Raw genomic sequence first — 16,518 nt, forward strand, 5'->3', positions numbered from 1 at the left:
CCGACTAAATGCTTTCTCTCAAATAGTGTTCACATAATTTTGACTCACCTTGTACATATACTAGTATAATATAATAGTATATATGAATTACAAAGCTCTCGATCTCGTTTCTTGGATCTTTAATGAATGAGAAGAAAGGTTAGGGTTTTAAATTAAAGGCAGGAAATAAATGCATGTGTACGAAATTAACGCGGTAGAACGTTCTATGCATTAAGCTCTCAAAACTCGTCCAATCGCAGAACAAAACAAAATGATTAAATCAACTTTTTTTTTTTAAGTAATAAGAATTAATTTAAACCTTAAAAATTGTACAATAAACCCAGTGAATAGCTCATATTTCCATTATTATTATTATTATTATTATTATTATTATTATTATTATTATTACAGCCAGAAGTCAAAATTATGTTTCCGATTAAATGTATTTGTTATTCTAAATGTAATTAGCTTTTCTTGCAAACGCCTTTTTTTTCTTTCTTCTGGAAGATATTCTCAGTTTTTTCCCCTATCTATGGAATAGGAAGAACAACAACTGATCGATGATTTGAAGAATAGAAGAAAATATTGAGAGTTAAAAGAGGACGCTGAAGATAGAGAAACGTGGAAAAAACATTTCCAGCCCCAAACTTAAAGAAAGAAAAAAGAAGTAACCTCATTAGTCCCAGGACCTGCCAAAAGACAGAATACTTAACAATAATAATAATAATTACTGTTAGGAGTAGGAAATTAGTACAGAAGGTTAGGTTAGAAATGTTTAAAAAATAGCACTAGCCAAAAGAAGAAAAAAAAAGAGGACAAGAGTTTTTGCATAGAAACGTTGGTTTTGAATTTAGATAGAAAAAACTGAAATGAAATCTTTGAGTTTTACGTCCCACGATTATGCCGGTTAGTCTAAAGAAGACTGTGATGATGAAGACGAGTAAAATGGTGGAATGAACGAAGTGGGAGGAAACGAGAGAACTCCGAGAAAACCCACGAGCACGGTATTTGTCGACCACAAAGTCCACACGGCGCGAGTTGTGATCGAACCAGGGACCCCAAGCACCGGAGGTGAACGCTCTACCACTGAGCCATCGCGCCCCCTGAGTTTAGACAGATTGAAGTTAAGTTAGTTGATAAATAGTAAATGGAACTTGGAGGAAATTAGTTGTAGATAAAAGTGAAGTAAGGTGGTGTGTAAGAACTGTAATTGTACTTGTGTAAAAGCGATAATAAATAGCTGAAGACAAGAAACATATGGAGGCATTGGGCACTCGTATGTTATGAGAGACAGGGTAGTAAACTATCTCAGGAGATAATACATTAGTGGGAACCTAACCTAACAGTTGTTATCTGAATTAGAGAACCTAAATACGAACTCAATATTATTTAAAAGTTTTACACCTTATATTCCACTGCATAGTTGCGCTGTGTACAGCAGGAGGCAGTTTAGTCGAAGTGAGAAAAACTGCTATTAACAGACACTAGAAACGTTCTGTATTCTTGACTTTCATACAAGTAACTCTGTCATGCTTGTTCAGCGGCATTTCCGCAAAAGATTTGGGGTTGACAGACTTCTAGCAAGCCAACTGGAAGTTATATGCGACATTTTGAAGAAACTGGTTGCACTTGTAAGATAAAATCTATCAATCATCCTTCAATAGAGAAAAAAAAGCAAAGAAGCAAGCGTGCAACCTATGCGAAAAGTTCTCGAAAACTGTCAGGCAAGCGTTGTGGAAACGCCTCGTTATGAAGCGGTATCATCTATAGCTGGTACAAGTTCCAAAACCAACAAGCTTATTTTAAGGATGTCTTTCTGTGAAAGAATACAAGAGTGCATGGGAGAGGATAGATTCTCAGAAAAGTTTATCTTTAACGACGAATGATCATTCTACATTTCAGTCACAGTGCATAGACATAATGTGCAGCTTTGGGGTATAGCGAAACCACATACTGGTTAGAAACATGAACGCAATTCTTTGAAATTGAATATCCTGTCTGCCATTTCCTACTGGAAAGTTTATGGACTTCGTTCTTTGAAGATGATACTGTGACAGGTACTATGTATCTAGATATGATACAACAGGGTGTCTACTAAAATTCCAAAATGAAATTTCGTGACTTTCTCGCGACCTTTTCTTCACCAAATCATAAAATTTCCTGACATTTGAAGGGCAAATTTGGGTGCGAATTAGGCCTAATTTTCATCCATGCGATAGAAACGTACTTTGCTTTCGATTGGGTAGCGTCTAAAGCCGACCATAGACATTTTTGGTGGCGAATTTTGACGTTTTATAGAATGAAATTTTCCAATCTGTACTTACATTTGTACAGTTAAAAAAAATCGTGATTTAAAAGCCAAATTTCGTGACTTTCATGACCGTTTTCTGATTTCGTGACTTTCGTGACCAATAGACACCCTGTACAAAAATTATACTAACGACAGAAGGAAACGACCGATTTTTAACACACCAAGTCTTCTATAGATGTGAATTCAGTGATACACAAAGTGAAAAAGTGCATGACAGATTTGGGTTCGAGGTCCGGTACAGTCAAACTTTTTCACCCTGTGTATTATACAACAGTGATTACATAGTTTGACGAAAACAAATATAGTACTCATTGAATCCTGCAGCAAGACGGTACGCTACACTGTCACTGTTAAGTTCGTAACTACCTTAATAAGAGACCTTCTAAACGGTGGAAGATCAAGAATTGATGAAATGGCCACTTCTATCTTCAAATCTTCCCAGTATTAATTTCTTCCTATGGGATCGAGTTTCAAGAATCGAATTTTTGTGCCACCACTTGGTACGACATTGGTTGAATTGTGTGAGCGCATCGCTGCAGCTGTGGCTAAAGTTAACCCTGAGATTCTTGATTATACACTTGGTATGTGTCGTGTGACACTTGGATCGCAGAATGAACATTTACAATTTCAGGAAAAAACTTTTTGAGCTGTTCAAAATGTGCGTGTAATCTCTTCGTTTTTGTCTCTAACATTTTTGCTCCTGCGCTTATACAGTAAATTTAACCTTCCTGTCAGTTTGTAAGTTTTTAAAAGATGTATATTAAACAGAGAAAAGATGGCCATGCGAAATATGGTAAATAAATCTTCAAATATTCTATTTTAAGATGATTACAACTTTTATTAGTACTGTTGAGTGGAACTGTCCGAGATAGACTCGGGCGTCTTCCGTTTGCATTAATTACGTTATTCGAAATGAAATCTTTCAGTTTAACGTCCCACGATTATGCCTCTTAGACTACAGGAGACGGATGACCAAGGCAAGTGAATGAGAAGATGGAAGGAGAGGGGAGTACCCCGAGAAAACCCACGGACACGATGTTGTCCACCACAAACTTACTTGGCCAGGGATCTAACTAGTGATCCTACGCATCTACAGGTAAGCACTCTACCACTGAACCACCGTGTTCCCCTAATTAGTTATTAGACTCCTACTCGGGCCTAGGATTGGAAGTGTTAAAACCGAATAATTGGCCACTGAAATCGGAAACAACGTTTTGACACAACCCAATACTGTACAAATACACGGAGAGAAAGTACAATAATGCCATGGAATACATACTTAATGAGTTGAGTTGATTTTAGTTTAGCGTCTCTTTCAGCAGCGAGGCTATATGAGACGTGGACCTACTGATTAACGTGGAATCCGAACCACATGGGCTCCCGCCGGGAATCGAACCCGGGTCTCCCCGCCAAAGGTGCGTACGCTAACCGCTTAGCCACGAGGAAGCTCTACATAATAAATATATCGTTCGAGAATCCTGTTCGAGTCCCAAAACAAATTTTTCCCTTTAAAACAATAAAAACTTGATAATCCGTAACCAGGTCCCACGAACTCGAATTACTTTAACAGTATATACATCGCATTTTAAAGTAAAGTATTAAATAATAATAATACTAGAACATAAATATATTCTTTAGGATCCATAGTGAATACTAAGTTATTTTTAAAAATAAAAAAAAATTAAAAAAGAAACAACTATAAAAGCATGAAATTAGCATTAGAAACTACACGAGATGCTTTTACTCCGACTTCCGACAACGAACTGAACGCCAAAGTGAAGCGGAAGCATACGCAAAAACACACGACTGGCTGTTCGAATTCGAAGGTAGCACAAACAAATCCTTACCTCCTAAATATCCTATCCAGATCTTTGGTTTTGGTGTTTTGGTGGCGTTGTTTCTTTTCGGATGACCCACATAACTGGGTCACAGCACAGTGTTTTACATAACCTTCAAGAATAGTGACAACATTGGGCTGGGCTGGAAGATGAATCAACTGAAAAAGAAAACAAAAATATATAAGATATAATTTGTTAAAATTAATCGATACTTTTTGTACAACGTATAGTTTGTTTGACTACAAGTCAAGGAATAAAAACTATGTCAACATAACCATCAGCGAATGGTGTTTGGTAATAGTCTATTGTCAACAGATTGAACTCACAGTTTGAGAATTAAAAAAAACTAACATTAAGGTTGGTGTAAAGGGACAATCTTTGCCGGTAGATGTCACTACAGTCTTCGTATCTCTCTTACGTATTTTTTGCCTGTCACAAAAATTCATGAAATGACTAGAGTCTTGAAATTTTTAGAGAAGGAACTTCATAACCTATCGAAAGCAACAATCCGTGCCGATTTTTTATTTAGACTTTTTTTTTCATTGCTGAAACAGTTATATTGTTCAAGGTTTGGATATCCATTTCAACAATCAAGCCCGTATAAATATTTTCTCCAGGAATAGTTTTGTTTCTTTACGGAGGTGATTGCCCCAGTGATTCGAACATTTGAGAACAGTATTTCGATATTAGTCTATATTTACATTTATAATTAATGTTTCTACTGTATACTGAATGCAATCACTGATGAGTTGTGAGTAATGTAAATTTTGTTGTCTCTTCGTAACGGATCTCTCTTATTTCCGGACAAAACATCATGTTCTACCGATGTCCATTACTCAGAGCTTTTATTGTATTCAGATTTCACTCAAGTACGAAGCAAAAACAAAAAGAAATGAAACAAGAGGCCAAAAAATCTCAAGGACTTATAATTAAATTTAAACTACGAAAGGTAAAAATACTGATTTTTTTTTTTATCGTCAGGTCCTAGTCTGATAGAAGGAGTTTAGAAATTGCTTACCTGACTGTTTTATGCAGAATATTAATTTGAATTGATTACGTAAAGCATTGATAAACATTACCTTTTTCTTTTTGATAATCAGTTCATTATCCTCTTCAAGTCTTTTCTTCAATACGTCACTGAGATCTAACAGCACCCTCTCCTCTGGCTCCTCATCAGAAACATCTTCAGACGAAGACATGTCGTCACTGTCCCCATGATGACTGGATCCCCCCTCAGAGCCCGTGCAGCGGGATTTCTTCTCCAGAGACTCACTAATTTTATCCGACAGTTTCTGCTTTCTCTTCTTCCGCTCTTTCCTATAACAAACCAAAGTATTCATACTGGTCTCATGCATATTACATACATTTCACAAAACAATTGTTTTCCCTCATTAACATTCAGAGTGAAAGTATAAACGGAAACAACTGAATGAAAACTGATGATTCTCTAACATTTTATTACTTAATATTATGTGTAATATCTGTACTAATTATTGTAGTAACTTTTAAGTCAACGAGGGAGAATAATTTAATTTTGGTAGTCTGCTAGCAACGCTAATATGTAAACTTCAAAACATTAACGAGTTACGGGTTGCATAAACATCTAGGTGAACATATTTAGAATACTCTTAATCCTTATAAATGCAAGACGATTTAGTCTGTCAAGTTACATTAATTCCAAATAATTTAGTCAAGCTAATAGTTGTCCCTAGCTGCGCTGCTTGCTATCTGACGCTAAGAAGTGTCGCTCGATCGAACCACGATCGATCAGTCGCTAGAACAAAATACAGATGTTTAGAGGTAACGTCACACAATTTACAGCCCAGTCTCCATCGCTCATGACGGCGCGCCAAAAAGGAACTTTGTATTTGTCTCGACAGTTACTGGCTGACTGCTCGTGAATTTCAATTTCATACCCATAAATTATACGTGATTTAGAAACTACACATTCTAGCAAGAATTGATTAAGAATCTGGAGATTGCTCCAGTACTTGCTAATGTCAAAATGGACAGTTTTTTTGTTTCTTCACTGTAGTTGTCATTAAACAATTTAATATCAGTTCAGAGAAAATTATCAAATTCTTAAAGAAAAAGTTTACACAAGCAGTATCTGTGGCGTTATGTGCATAGGCAACATATTAGATTATTTGACAAAATGATTGATGCAGTAAATGTGAATGCATGTTTCGATTATCTTACACATTACCACCTCGCTCCCGCAGTTATAATAGCTCCAAGTACATCCTCCGGAGCAACTGAAGAATGTCTACCCGTTATTTCCACACGATCAACGAGTTCAAGTTTGACAGCCGACGTACGATACGATTCTACGGAATATGGGGCTAGATCTTCCTGACAAACCAACAGTCTATCCGTACAGACGTTACCTAGTTATTTCATAAATATTGCAAGAGATTTTGATCTCCGTTTGACCATGTTTGGTATGCGAATGCTACCATTTCAGTATCATGAATGAAGTAGGTTCCTGAACTGTTCACTCCAAGGTGAGACGCGTGGCAGTGGGAACGTATAACGATGGAGTGGGGCGACTAAGAGAATCGTGTTGCAGTCATAGTGCCACAAGGTCGGCATGCCACCATCACCACCACCACCACGGGTATCTATCGCACCATCAAGCGTTACAGTGAAACGGTAAGTGTCTGTGACCGGCAGCTTAGTGGCAGACTGCGCATAGCGAGGATATCACAGGAAGTTAATGCCGCAACTGCACGAATTCGGTGAAATTCCGTCAGAACTCAATTTGAGATGTCCTAACATATATCCATTTTGAGACCAATCACATCACAAGTGCTCAATTAGGACCTGGGACTCAGAACCTACAAACAATGTACAGATCACTTCCTGACTAATGCGTTACAGCAGTAGAGAGTCTAAAACCAAACGTCTCCTCTAGCTGTACGTGAGAAATGGTCACAGGACAATTCTCTTTCCCGACGAAAAGCTGTTGACAGTTCAGCAGTCCTTTAATGCTCAAAATGATAGTGTGTACGCATCATTATGAGTACAAGCTGCTGAACGTGTTTTCAGGGTGCAGAGTTCCCAGCATCAGTTATAGTATGATGGGTGTAAGCGTCAACGACACAATACGAATCCATTTTAGTGAACAAGAGATGGAGGCTAGTTACCGTGTATCAGACCACAGTACTGGAGCCCATTGTGAAACACTGAGTATCACCATATTCCCCAACCAACAGCGGATCTTTAAACATGATTCTGCTTCCACACACAATGCATGGTTAACACAGGTGGCTACAGGCCAATATCTCACTGTCGTAGAGTCTGGAGTCTGATTTCATCTCCATATCAGACTGGCCCTCTAGCAGCCCAAATCTGAAACCGCTTGACTAAAAACTGTGGTCAGTGCTTCAATCAATGGCCTGCAAGAAAGGACACTCCAATGTGTATTCTCTGAAGCGCACCCTGGTCAAGGCAGCTTGCCAGACACTGAATCTGCATCTAGTTTCAAGGTGAACATTATGAAAACTGATTGGTGCTTTTCGTGCTCCATACTTCCGTGTATCATCTTGCAAAAGGATATCAATATATTGTCAACTTTATGTGTTTCATTTCCAAACCTCTAACAGTATTAATGAAGTAACTAGGGATTTATAAGAAGTCCTGATGTTAGCATATTCTATTAAAACGCACATGGAAATACTTAGATATCAAGACAAAATAATGTGACAAGTCCTTACTGTCTTTCACTTGTCACCTAAAACCAGTAAACACAATACGCCTCTCGCTGCGCAAAATATTTCCTTTAACCTAATTACTTCAAAAAAGTAGCCTGAATTATTTATTTATTTATATCAGACTCCAGGCACCAACGACTCTTGGACTCACTTTAAGGGGCAATACAGTTACATTACTCATACATATGGAAATACAGATGGTGATCAGAAAAATGGAAACACCTGAACGAAATTGCAACTTACCAGATTAATATGGAGTCGGGCCACCTTTCGCCTTCAGAACAGCCTTGATGCGACGTGGGATGGAGGCATAGAGGTCGTGAATGGTAGCAAGTGGAATTTTATACTATTCCTGGTGCATGGCATCGGCCAGTTCTGTGAGAGAGGATTGAGGTGGAAATCGTCGTCGCCGGAGTCGTGTTTCCAAGACGGGCCACAGATGTTCAATTAGGTTGAGATCTGGGGATTGGGCGGGCCAGGGGAGGTGTTGAACTTCATCCCGATGTTCCTCAAACCACGCTGCAACAACGCTAGCTGTGTGAATGGGTGCATTATCATCCTGGAAGATGGCGTCATTGTCCGGGAACAACATCCGGACCATAGGATGCAAGTGGTCTCCTAAAATTGCGATATAATCGTTGGCAGTGATTCGTCCGCTAGGTGTGACCACAGGACCCAATGAAAACCACGATATGGCGGCCCACAGCATCACCGAGCCGCCGCCATGTTTCACAGTTGGGCGGAGACACTGCAGATCATAAGCTTCTTTGGGCGTTCTCCACACATAAACACGGTCCGTGGTTGGGAATAGGGTGAAGGATGACTCATCCGACCATATCATACGTTTCCAGTCCTCAACGGTCCAAGTTGCATGGTCGCGGCACCATTTGCGGCGTGCGAAAGTGTTATGGTCCCTGATGAGCGGTTTGGCCCATGCAACACGACCCCGTAAGTTGATGTCATGTAATTCACGGCGGACTGTGATTGTCGAAACAGGGTGGGGGAGGTGCTGATTGAGTTCCTCCGTCACTTGCTCCGCAGTGGCACGTCGGTTCTGCGTGACAATGCGCTTTAATACCCGGCGTGACCTGTCACTCATGATTTTCTTCCGTCTACTGTTCCGCTTCCCCGATGTGGTTTTCCCGTGTATTGTGTAGGCCGTCATCACCTTCGACACTGTCCCACGCGACACACCTAACACAATAGCCACTGCCGTCACACTCATTCCACATAAACGTGCACCAACAATTTGCCCTCTTTGAAAATCTGAGAGGTCTCCCATTTTACACTACCTCCGTCTGCTGCAGCCACTGGACACTGCTGTCCCGCTGCGCCTGACGTAGTATGGAGACCGACCTAATACACCACCACCAGCGGTCCGGCGCTTGCGGGCGCCACGACACCACTGCCAACCCATACATCTGACGTGTTGCCAACTACAGGTGTTTCCATTTTTCTGATCACCATCTGTACAAAATTAAATTGCTTACACATAATAGATATACATATACAAGAATTCAAATAAGGCAATATCTGTTGAGTTTATCCTTCCATTTACTTGTTCCAATATATTATATATCGGGTGTTCCAAAAAAATGGCGCTCACGGACCACAGAGCATTATTCTACAAGCCAAAATAAAGCAATATATATATATTTGTACATTTTTCGAGTCCTCGTCTGGAGAGAGAAATTGCACTATGTGGCAACGTCAGAAATAAAGAACCATAGATTAAGTTTACCAATGTATCAAATAATTACATCGATTCTTTCCAAATGGCAGCTAAAGTCAATATTGATTGACACTAGCATCACTTATTTCAATAGCAATCGATTCAACTGCTTGTTGTATTCCTAAAGCAATGCTAATAATTCCAAGTTAATCTGCGACGTTACCACATTGTAAAATTTTGATTCCCCATAGCGACTGAAGGAGACCCCGGAGGGTAAACCATCATATAACATTTTCGCTTCATTTTGGCCTGTAGAACAGTGCTCTGTGGTCCGTGGGCGCCATTTTTAGAACACCCGATGCATACTGTTCCATTGCAGAAATATGTTGTTAAAACAACACGTCACCAATGAAAGATGCACAAACGATGTTGTATTTTGTGAAAAATAACTGACACGTCTATAAAGGAAAATATTTTGCGTGCATATTAAGCAAGTCTGCTTACATGCCGAGTTTGGCCAAGACCAAATGACTTTAGTAAGTCGCGTATGATATATACAGGGGCACCGTATTCTAGTGGTTAGAGCGTTGGATTGATGTCTGCGTGGTTCTGGGTTCGAATCCAGGCCGGTGCTTCCCCAATTTTCGGCGTGCACCCAGCGTCGTGAGGCACTCTGGGGAGTCACGTGAATAAAAGACGTGACGGCTCTTGAAAGGTCCTGATAGGTCTTTTACAGAAAGGGTGACGCAGCACGCTGACCACGTGTTCGTCACTAAGCTGGAAGTAGTTCCACCAGTCGTTAACAGGTGGCGTGCAGTGGCTCAGGCCCACAAATCGGGCCGTTACGCCAAATGGTTTGGTATGATATATAATGTCCTAGTGATTTTGAAGTGAAAAATGAAATGAAATCTTTAAGTTTAACGTCCCACGGTTATGCCGGTTAGGCTAAAGGAGACGGCGATAATGAGAAATGAGTGAAATGAAGAAAGTGGGAGGAAACTGGAGAACCCCCACCCACGATCACGGTGTTTGTCCACAACAAAGTCCACACGGCGCGAGCTGGGATCGAACCAGGGACCCCAGGCATCGGAGGTGAATGCTCTACCAGTGAGCCACCGCGCCCCTAGTGATTTTTTAACAATAAATAAATAAATAAATAAATAAATAAATAAATGAAGAATGAAATGTCAGTTTTATCGTGCTGGCCTTCATTGGAAATTCGTAAGCCTTTAATCCACTAATAACGTCATGTTGATAAATACAGAACTATCACACCAATTCCTTTTCAGGTAAAAAACTTAGTGATACACAAAAGGGTGAATCTCTAGCTTATGTCCTGAATGGCTGAGCATCGACTCTAAGCGTGATATAATGCTTGGCTATTTAAGGAGGTGACTTAGTAGAGTAGTGGTTAACGCAACGGCACGGTAAACCGAAGACTTACATCAGAATCTAGCCCTGTATTTTTTCACTCTTTGTGTATAATTTCAATGAATACTTTGCTACATCAGGGTGTCTACTAAAATTCCAAAATGAAATTTCGTGACTTTTTCGTGACCTTTTCTTTACCATACCACGAAATTTTATAACATTCTCACGAGCTAATTTGGGTGCGAATTAGGCCGGATTTTCATGCATGCGATTGAAGCGTGCTTTGCTTGCGATTTGGTAACGTCTAAAGCGATTATAGAGATTTTTGGTGGAGAGTTTTGACGTTTTAGAGAACGAAATTTTCCAGTCTGTACTCATATTGTACAGGAAAAAAAAAATCGTACCCAAAAGCTAAATTTCGTGACTTTTTCTTGGCTTTCATGACCGTTTTCTGATTTTTTTTTTTATTACTTTCGTGACCGATAGACACCCTGTACATTCTTGTCTAGCTGCTCTACGTGAATGCAGGTTCTAATCCGCTCACTCCAACGCAGCAAATGGGGTCGGCAGAGCAAGGACGAGGTAGTCAGTTTCTTTCCCCTATAACTATTGACTGATTTGTATTCACGTCCCATTGACAGCAGCGAGACTATCTAACTAGACTCATAGTTACGTGGATCTAAATTACTGTGGTGTGTTTGATACCCTTCCACCGAAAATCGAACCCGAGCCTCCTTCACCAAAGGCACGCGCCCTAGCTACTAGATGACAGAAGGGTTTGAAAACAGTTACGGGGCAACTAAAAATTAATTTTCTAGGTTACAAAATTACACAAAAACTGCAATATGCCTTACTTTTTTTATATAATGCAGAAAAAGAATTCTGGAAGAACACCCTTAAGAGCCTGCCTTACTAAAAATAATACGAAATTTACCATTTTTCTTTTGCTTGATTATTCATCAGTGGAAGGAGATAATGAAATGCAAGTTACCACAATCATAGATAATGCTATTCCACAACAGAAAATATGAACCTGAAGAATGTTCATTGTTGCAATTCATAGAAATTAGTGTTGCCAGAAAAACAATTTCCCTAAAATCTAAGTTAAGACAGCGAGTAGAGGAACAAACTCAACTGCATTTGGTTACGTATCATGTTTTGGTTTCTTGTGAACTACTTTTTAATTAACATTATTATTTAATTTTAGTAACTGTATGTTAAAACTATTTTGTTTATTACGAACTAAATGCAACTATTATTTAAAAAGTAGTTCACAGGAAACCAAAACAATATGATACGTAACCAAATGCAGTTGAGTTTGTTCCTCTACTCGCTGCCTTCACTTAGATTTTAGGGAAATAGTTTTTTCTGGCAACACTGTAATTTCTATGGATTGCAACACTGAATATTCTTCAGGTTCTTATTTTCTGTTGTAGAATAGCATTATCTGTTACTGTAGTGACTTGCCTTTCATTGCCTCCTTTCACTGATAAATAATCAAGCAAAAGAAAAATGGTAAATTTCGTATTATTTTTAGTAAGGCAGGCTCTTAATACTACAGTTTTTATTTTCTCGGTAAATTTTTCTGACAATATTATACTATTTTGATTAGTTGCATAGATTTTTTTTCTGGCAAATAATATATTGTAATATGTCATACCTGAGAACGTGTGCTTAGAATGAATGAAAAAAAAAAAAAAAAACTTTCTTTCCGTGTTTACATTTAGTTTTTATTAGTATTATCAAAGCAATGAATTTCCTGCTTTTTGGTATATCCATGCTGTACTGTCTTAAAAGTATGTTTTATCAGAAGCGATATGTGAATCCTGATTACCCTCACACTTTCGTGTTATGCCTTCGAAATTTTCTTCACAATTATATTTGTTTCAAAATTTGTATTCTCTATATTTTACATGTAACAGTACAATATTTTTTATCTCTACTATGAAAAAGTCTTGTAATTAACTCCATCTTCTGGCGGCAGGAATATAATGCTTTATGGAGTGACTAGAGAAATTCAAATGGTATGTCAGAAAGATCAGTTTGCAATGTTCTTTTCTTCTAGATCAGTAAATAATTTAATTTTCTTCTTTACTGTGTACTTCATGTAAGCAGTGTTAGTACTTGGCATCATATAACATCTTTCAATGTTGAATTTTATATCGTTTACATGAGTCTATCCACTTTTTTTATTTATTTTTTTATTTTTAATGATCATCTCATGGAATAAACTTATTTAAGCTTGTTGCAGGGTTTTGTAATACTCCAAAATGCAGCTTATATCATAACTACCAAGATGTATGTCTGTTTCTAAGTATGACCATGCTTCTGAAATTTCATTTTTTTTTTTTTGTTTTGTTTTGTTTGTTTGTTTGTTTGTTTTTGTCCACTTAAGCTTCTCAATGACGCGCTTTATACAGAATACTAAAGGTAATTTTTCCTATGTTTTTGGTGACTGGTTTTCATATTAAGTATTCGTTTCATGGTTACTTTAGTATAGCCTTTCTTTCTAACGAGAAACCTTGAGAGCTGCTCTCAGTACATATGTACTGTAATATGGTCTTCAAAGCAAATCAAGCTGTTGGTTGAGTATACTTTAAAGTAAAGAATATAGTACCTAAATAATGCTAGTATTTCTTAAATAAAACGGGAAAGGCCATGGACGATTTTGTGCTGCACTATGGACTAGATCTTACTCTTAATTTATTACAAGATATTCCTTTATTTTCTGATTTTTCTTTCACCATTTAGTTTATTATGCTTTGTCTAGTGATGGTAATATGCGGAACTTTCTGGTTTTATAACTGTATACAATCCAGTATGATTCACGGGATTAATACAAACAGCGGCTTAACGTTGAACAATATTAAAAAATTATTCAGGTTAAATAACAGCCACCTTTTTATGTGAAATTCTAAATGAATGGTTTCATTCGGCAACCAATCTTATTGACTTTGATGGTCACCAGAATATAATAATGCAATTAGGATCCTTACTGCCCATAAAAGATGACACTAGTTAATCTTAACAAAATGTACCAAAGGTACTTATATTTTAGGTCAACCTCATGTATTATGTAAGAAGTTACGTACTTTTGTCACTTATTGCTTTCTCAAGTACCTATCTTGCAACTAACATTTTGCTCTATTTACAAATGTTTTGCTTAATTTTCGTATTATCCAGAGATACAATGAGACATTGGTGAATCCGATACATTAATCGTAGATAGAAAGAGAGAGAATTTTTGTCCTCTTCAGTATTTGAAAGATCTGCTTCATGTGATATGATTCTAAAAGTTAATATATTCATAAACGCACGAAACTTCAGAAGTGAAACTTCTTCAGGCAAATATATATAAAATATTTTTAAAATATATTAAGTGTCCTAAGTGTTTAAAATTTTAAAATTCACTGTGCTTCCTTAGACTCTGAAAATACTTTCCACAGATTGGTTTTGAGAATCCTTGTATTACTATACTTCATACTCTCCATCTACTACACATGATTTAAAAATATCCTCATTCCTCTGTTATTTTAATTATTATCTGATTTAATGTTTTGTACTTTGCTACAACGTACAAATAACTCCCTCAGATTTAACACGACTGAGATTCACTAGTATTATGATACAGGAATATTCTTTAAAATTCGTTGCACTTTCTGCTCTTTTATTTAAGTTTTCAGTACTACTTCGTATGTTAATACAAATTCTGACGCAAATCTTTTTTTTTTTGAAAATATTGACAAATTGGCCAGCTGAAATCTTTGAATCTCTCAATCGTATTACAGAAATTTTATTCTCATGTCTTAAATCGTTAAAGAACATGTTAGTAATGTTTTCATTTTGGGGGGAGAGAAGATGACATACATTGAAGATATCTAAAATGAGAATCATACGAACATGTTTTATATGTTTACTAGAACAGATAGTCATGTAGTTTTAAGTCTACCACGTTATTGTTGTTTTTCAAAAGACTAATTAACGGAAGAAATTATCCGGAAAATTTTATAGATACTATGAAAAAAAACTACCAATATTGTTCAGAAATGCCTGCTTTTCCTTTCTTTCTTTCCGAGTTAGGCAAGCATAATATTATACACATCAGCGCCAATGCAAATTCTCCATTTATTCTCTGTAATTTTCAAACTAAAAGTCGACAGTTTATGATTGTTAAAATAAAAAAAAAAAGTCAAGTTATGGAATCTTCGCTTCACTGCTTGTCGCTTAACGATTTGTCTTAATTACTAATATTTTTTCTCTTTCTTCTTCCAAGTGTAACTGTATTTTCAGAGTACCACTAAAACATGAGAAAAGCTTCCACCTTTCTTCATATCAAGAATCCAGTGAAGTGCATCATATACTTAATTCTGCCATGTTGCACGAGTACTAATAAAATTACTACATAAGTTGCAACGTAGTTTTGTATATCACACTATTTTCGTAACATACTGAGATCTGACGGTTCAGTTGAAAATCTTACACGGGAGAAAAATTCAACTCAACTAAATAATGAGTAAAACGTAAGCCTCAAAGTTTCCTCTTGTTTCTTTTTACTTGTTAAGTTTAACCTGAAGTACGATTACAAATCCTTTTGTGTATTTCTTTCAATTAAAGGTTTCAAATAATCCTTTGCAATGTTTTAGTATTTCATCCATTTAATTATTCAATTGGTATGTAAAAAAAAAAAAAAATAGCAATCTTTCGTGACTGAGAAAGTTAACATACCAAAGTGCTAATCAAAATGCTAACCGTGTACGCAGTCCACCATTAAGTGATTCCACAATATATTTTAAACCATGCTTTCAAGGATATTTGTTAACACATATGACGACATGAATCAGGTCAAAAATTGTCAAATTAGAAGACCAATCACTATTCTCTTGATCCATTACCACACCTTCAGTTACAATTCTTCCTTCCATTCAAAATGATTTGCTTGGGTGTTAGTGGGAGGCTAGTCGAGCGAGCGTTACCCCCCAGAGCGAAAGCGGCCTAGGTGGCTACACGGTAATTTTAGTTTCACCAGAGTTGTAAATCATACTATGAGCCAGTCAGGGTTTCCAGGTCTTTTCTTTTCACTTCCCGCGCCAGAAGTGTAGAATGAGAATGAACTGCTTCAGTTGGTTTCTTGTGACAAGATATGAAGGTTATCGAAGAAGTATTGGTGTTAGCTGCAGTTTCTTCTTATGTAAAGAAAAAAAGACGCAGAGGAAACTAAGTGCAGACAAAGTAAACGACCAAAACAGCTTACTTTATCTTAATCAAACTTGGAAAACAATTCAGTTGGTGTTAGATTCTTGCTTTTTCAATTTATTCCTACATCCATATTAATCTGTGTATCTGTATAAAAAGGATGTGTATGTATGTTAGGAATGGTATAGAGACGAGATGAAACTCAATACACTCGCGGACTCGTCTCGAGTCGAAAAACATCGTATTAGTCTCGGTCTCGTTTCCATCAATATATGGAGCTCCTTCGTGACTAAGCGGTAAGCGTACGTGTCTTTGGCGTGGTAGACCTGGATTCGATTCTAGGCAGGAGGTTATGTGGTTAGGGTAGTGAGATCAAATCATCAACTAGAAAAAACGGGACAACTTTTTACTTTTAGATAGGTTGCTCCCCTAAATATATAT

At 37.4% G+C, this 16,518-nt stretch overlaps 1 protein-coding gene across 3 annotated transcripts in view; it reads right to left on the reverse strand.

The window, feature by feature from the left end:
• msl-3 (male-specific lethal 3) overlaps window positions 1-16,518 on the reverse strand; it is a 68,056-nt gene that overhangs the window by 16,773 nt on the left and 34,765 nt on the right. For all 3 annotated transcript variants that reach the window (XM_081752680.1, XM_081752679.1, XM_081752681.1), the window contains 2 exons: window positions 5,208-5,445; window positions 4,138-4,286 (listed from right to left, as the gene is read on the reverse strand). In XM_081752680.1, the coding sequence (XP_081608806.1) occupies window positions 4,138-4,286; window positions 5,208-5,445 (387 nt within the window). The remainder of the gene's footprint in view (window positions 1-4,137; window positions 4,287-5,207; window positions 5,446-16,518) is intronic.

This window comes from Thermobia domestica, chromosome 3 (genome assembly GCF_964235325.1).
Source record: "Thermobia domestica chromosome 3, izTheDome1.hap1.1, whole genome shotgun sequence".
Lineage (NCBI taxonomy): Eukaryota > Metazoa > Arthropoda > Insecta > Zygentoma > Lepismatidae > Thermobia > Thermobia domestica.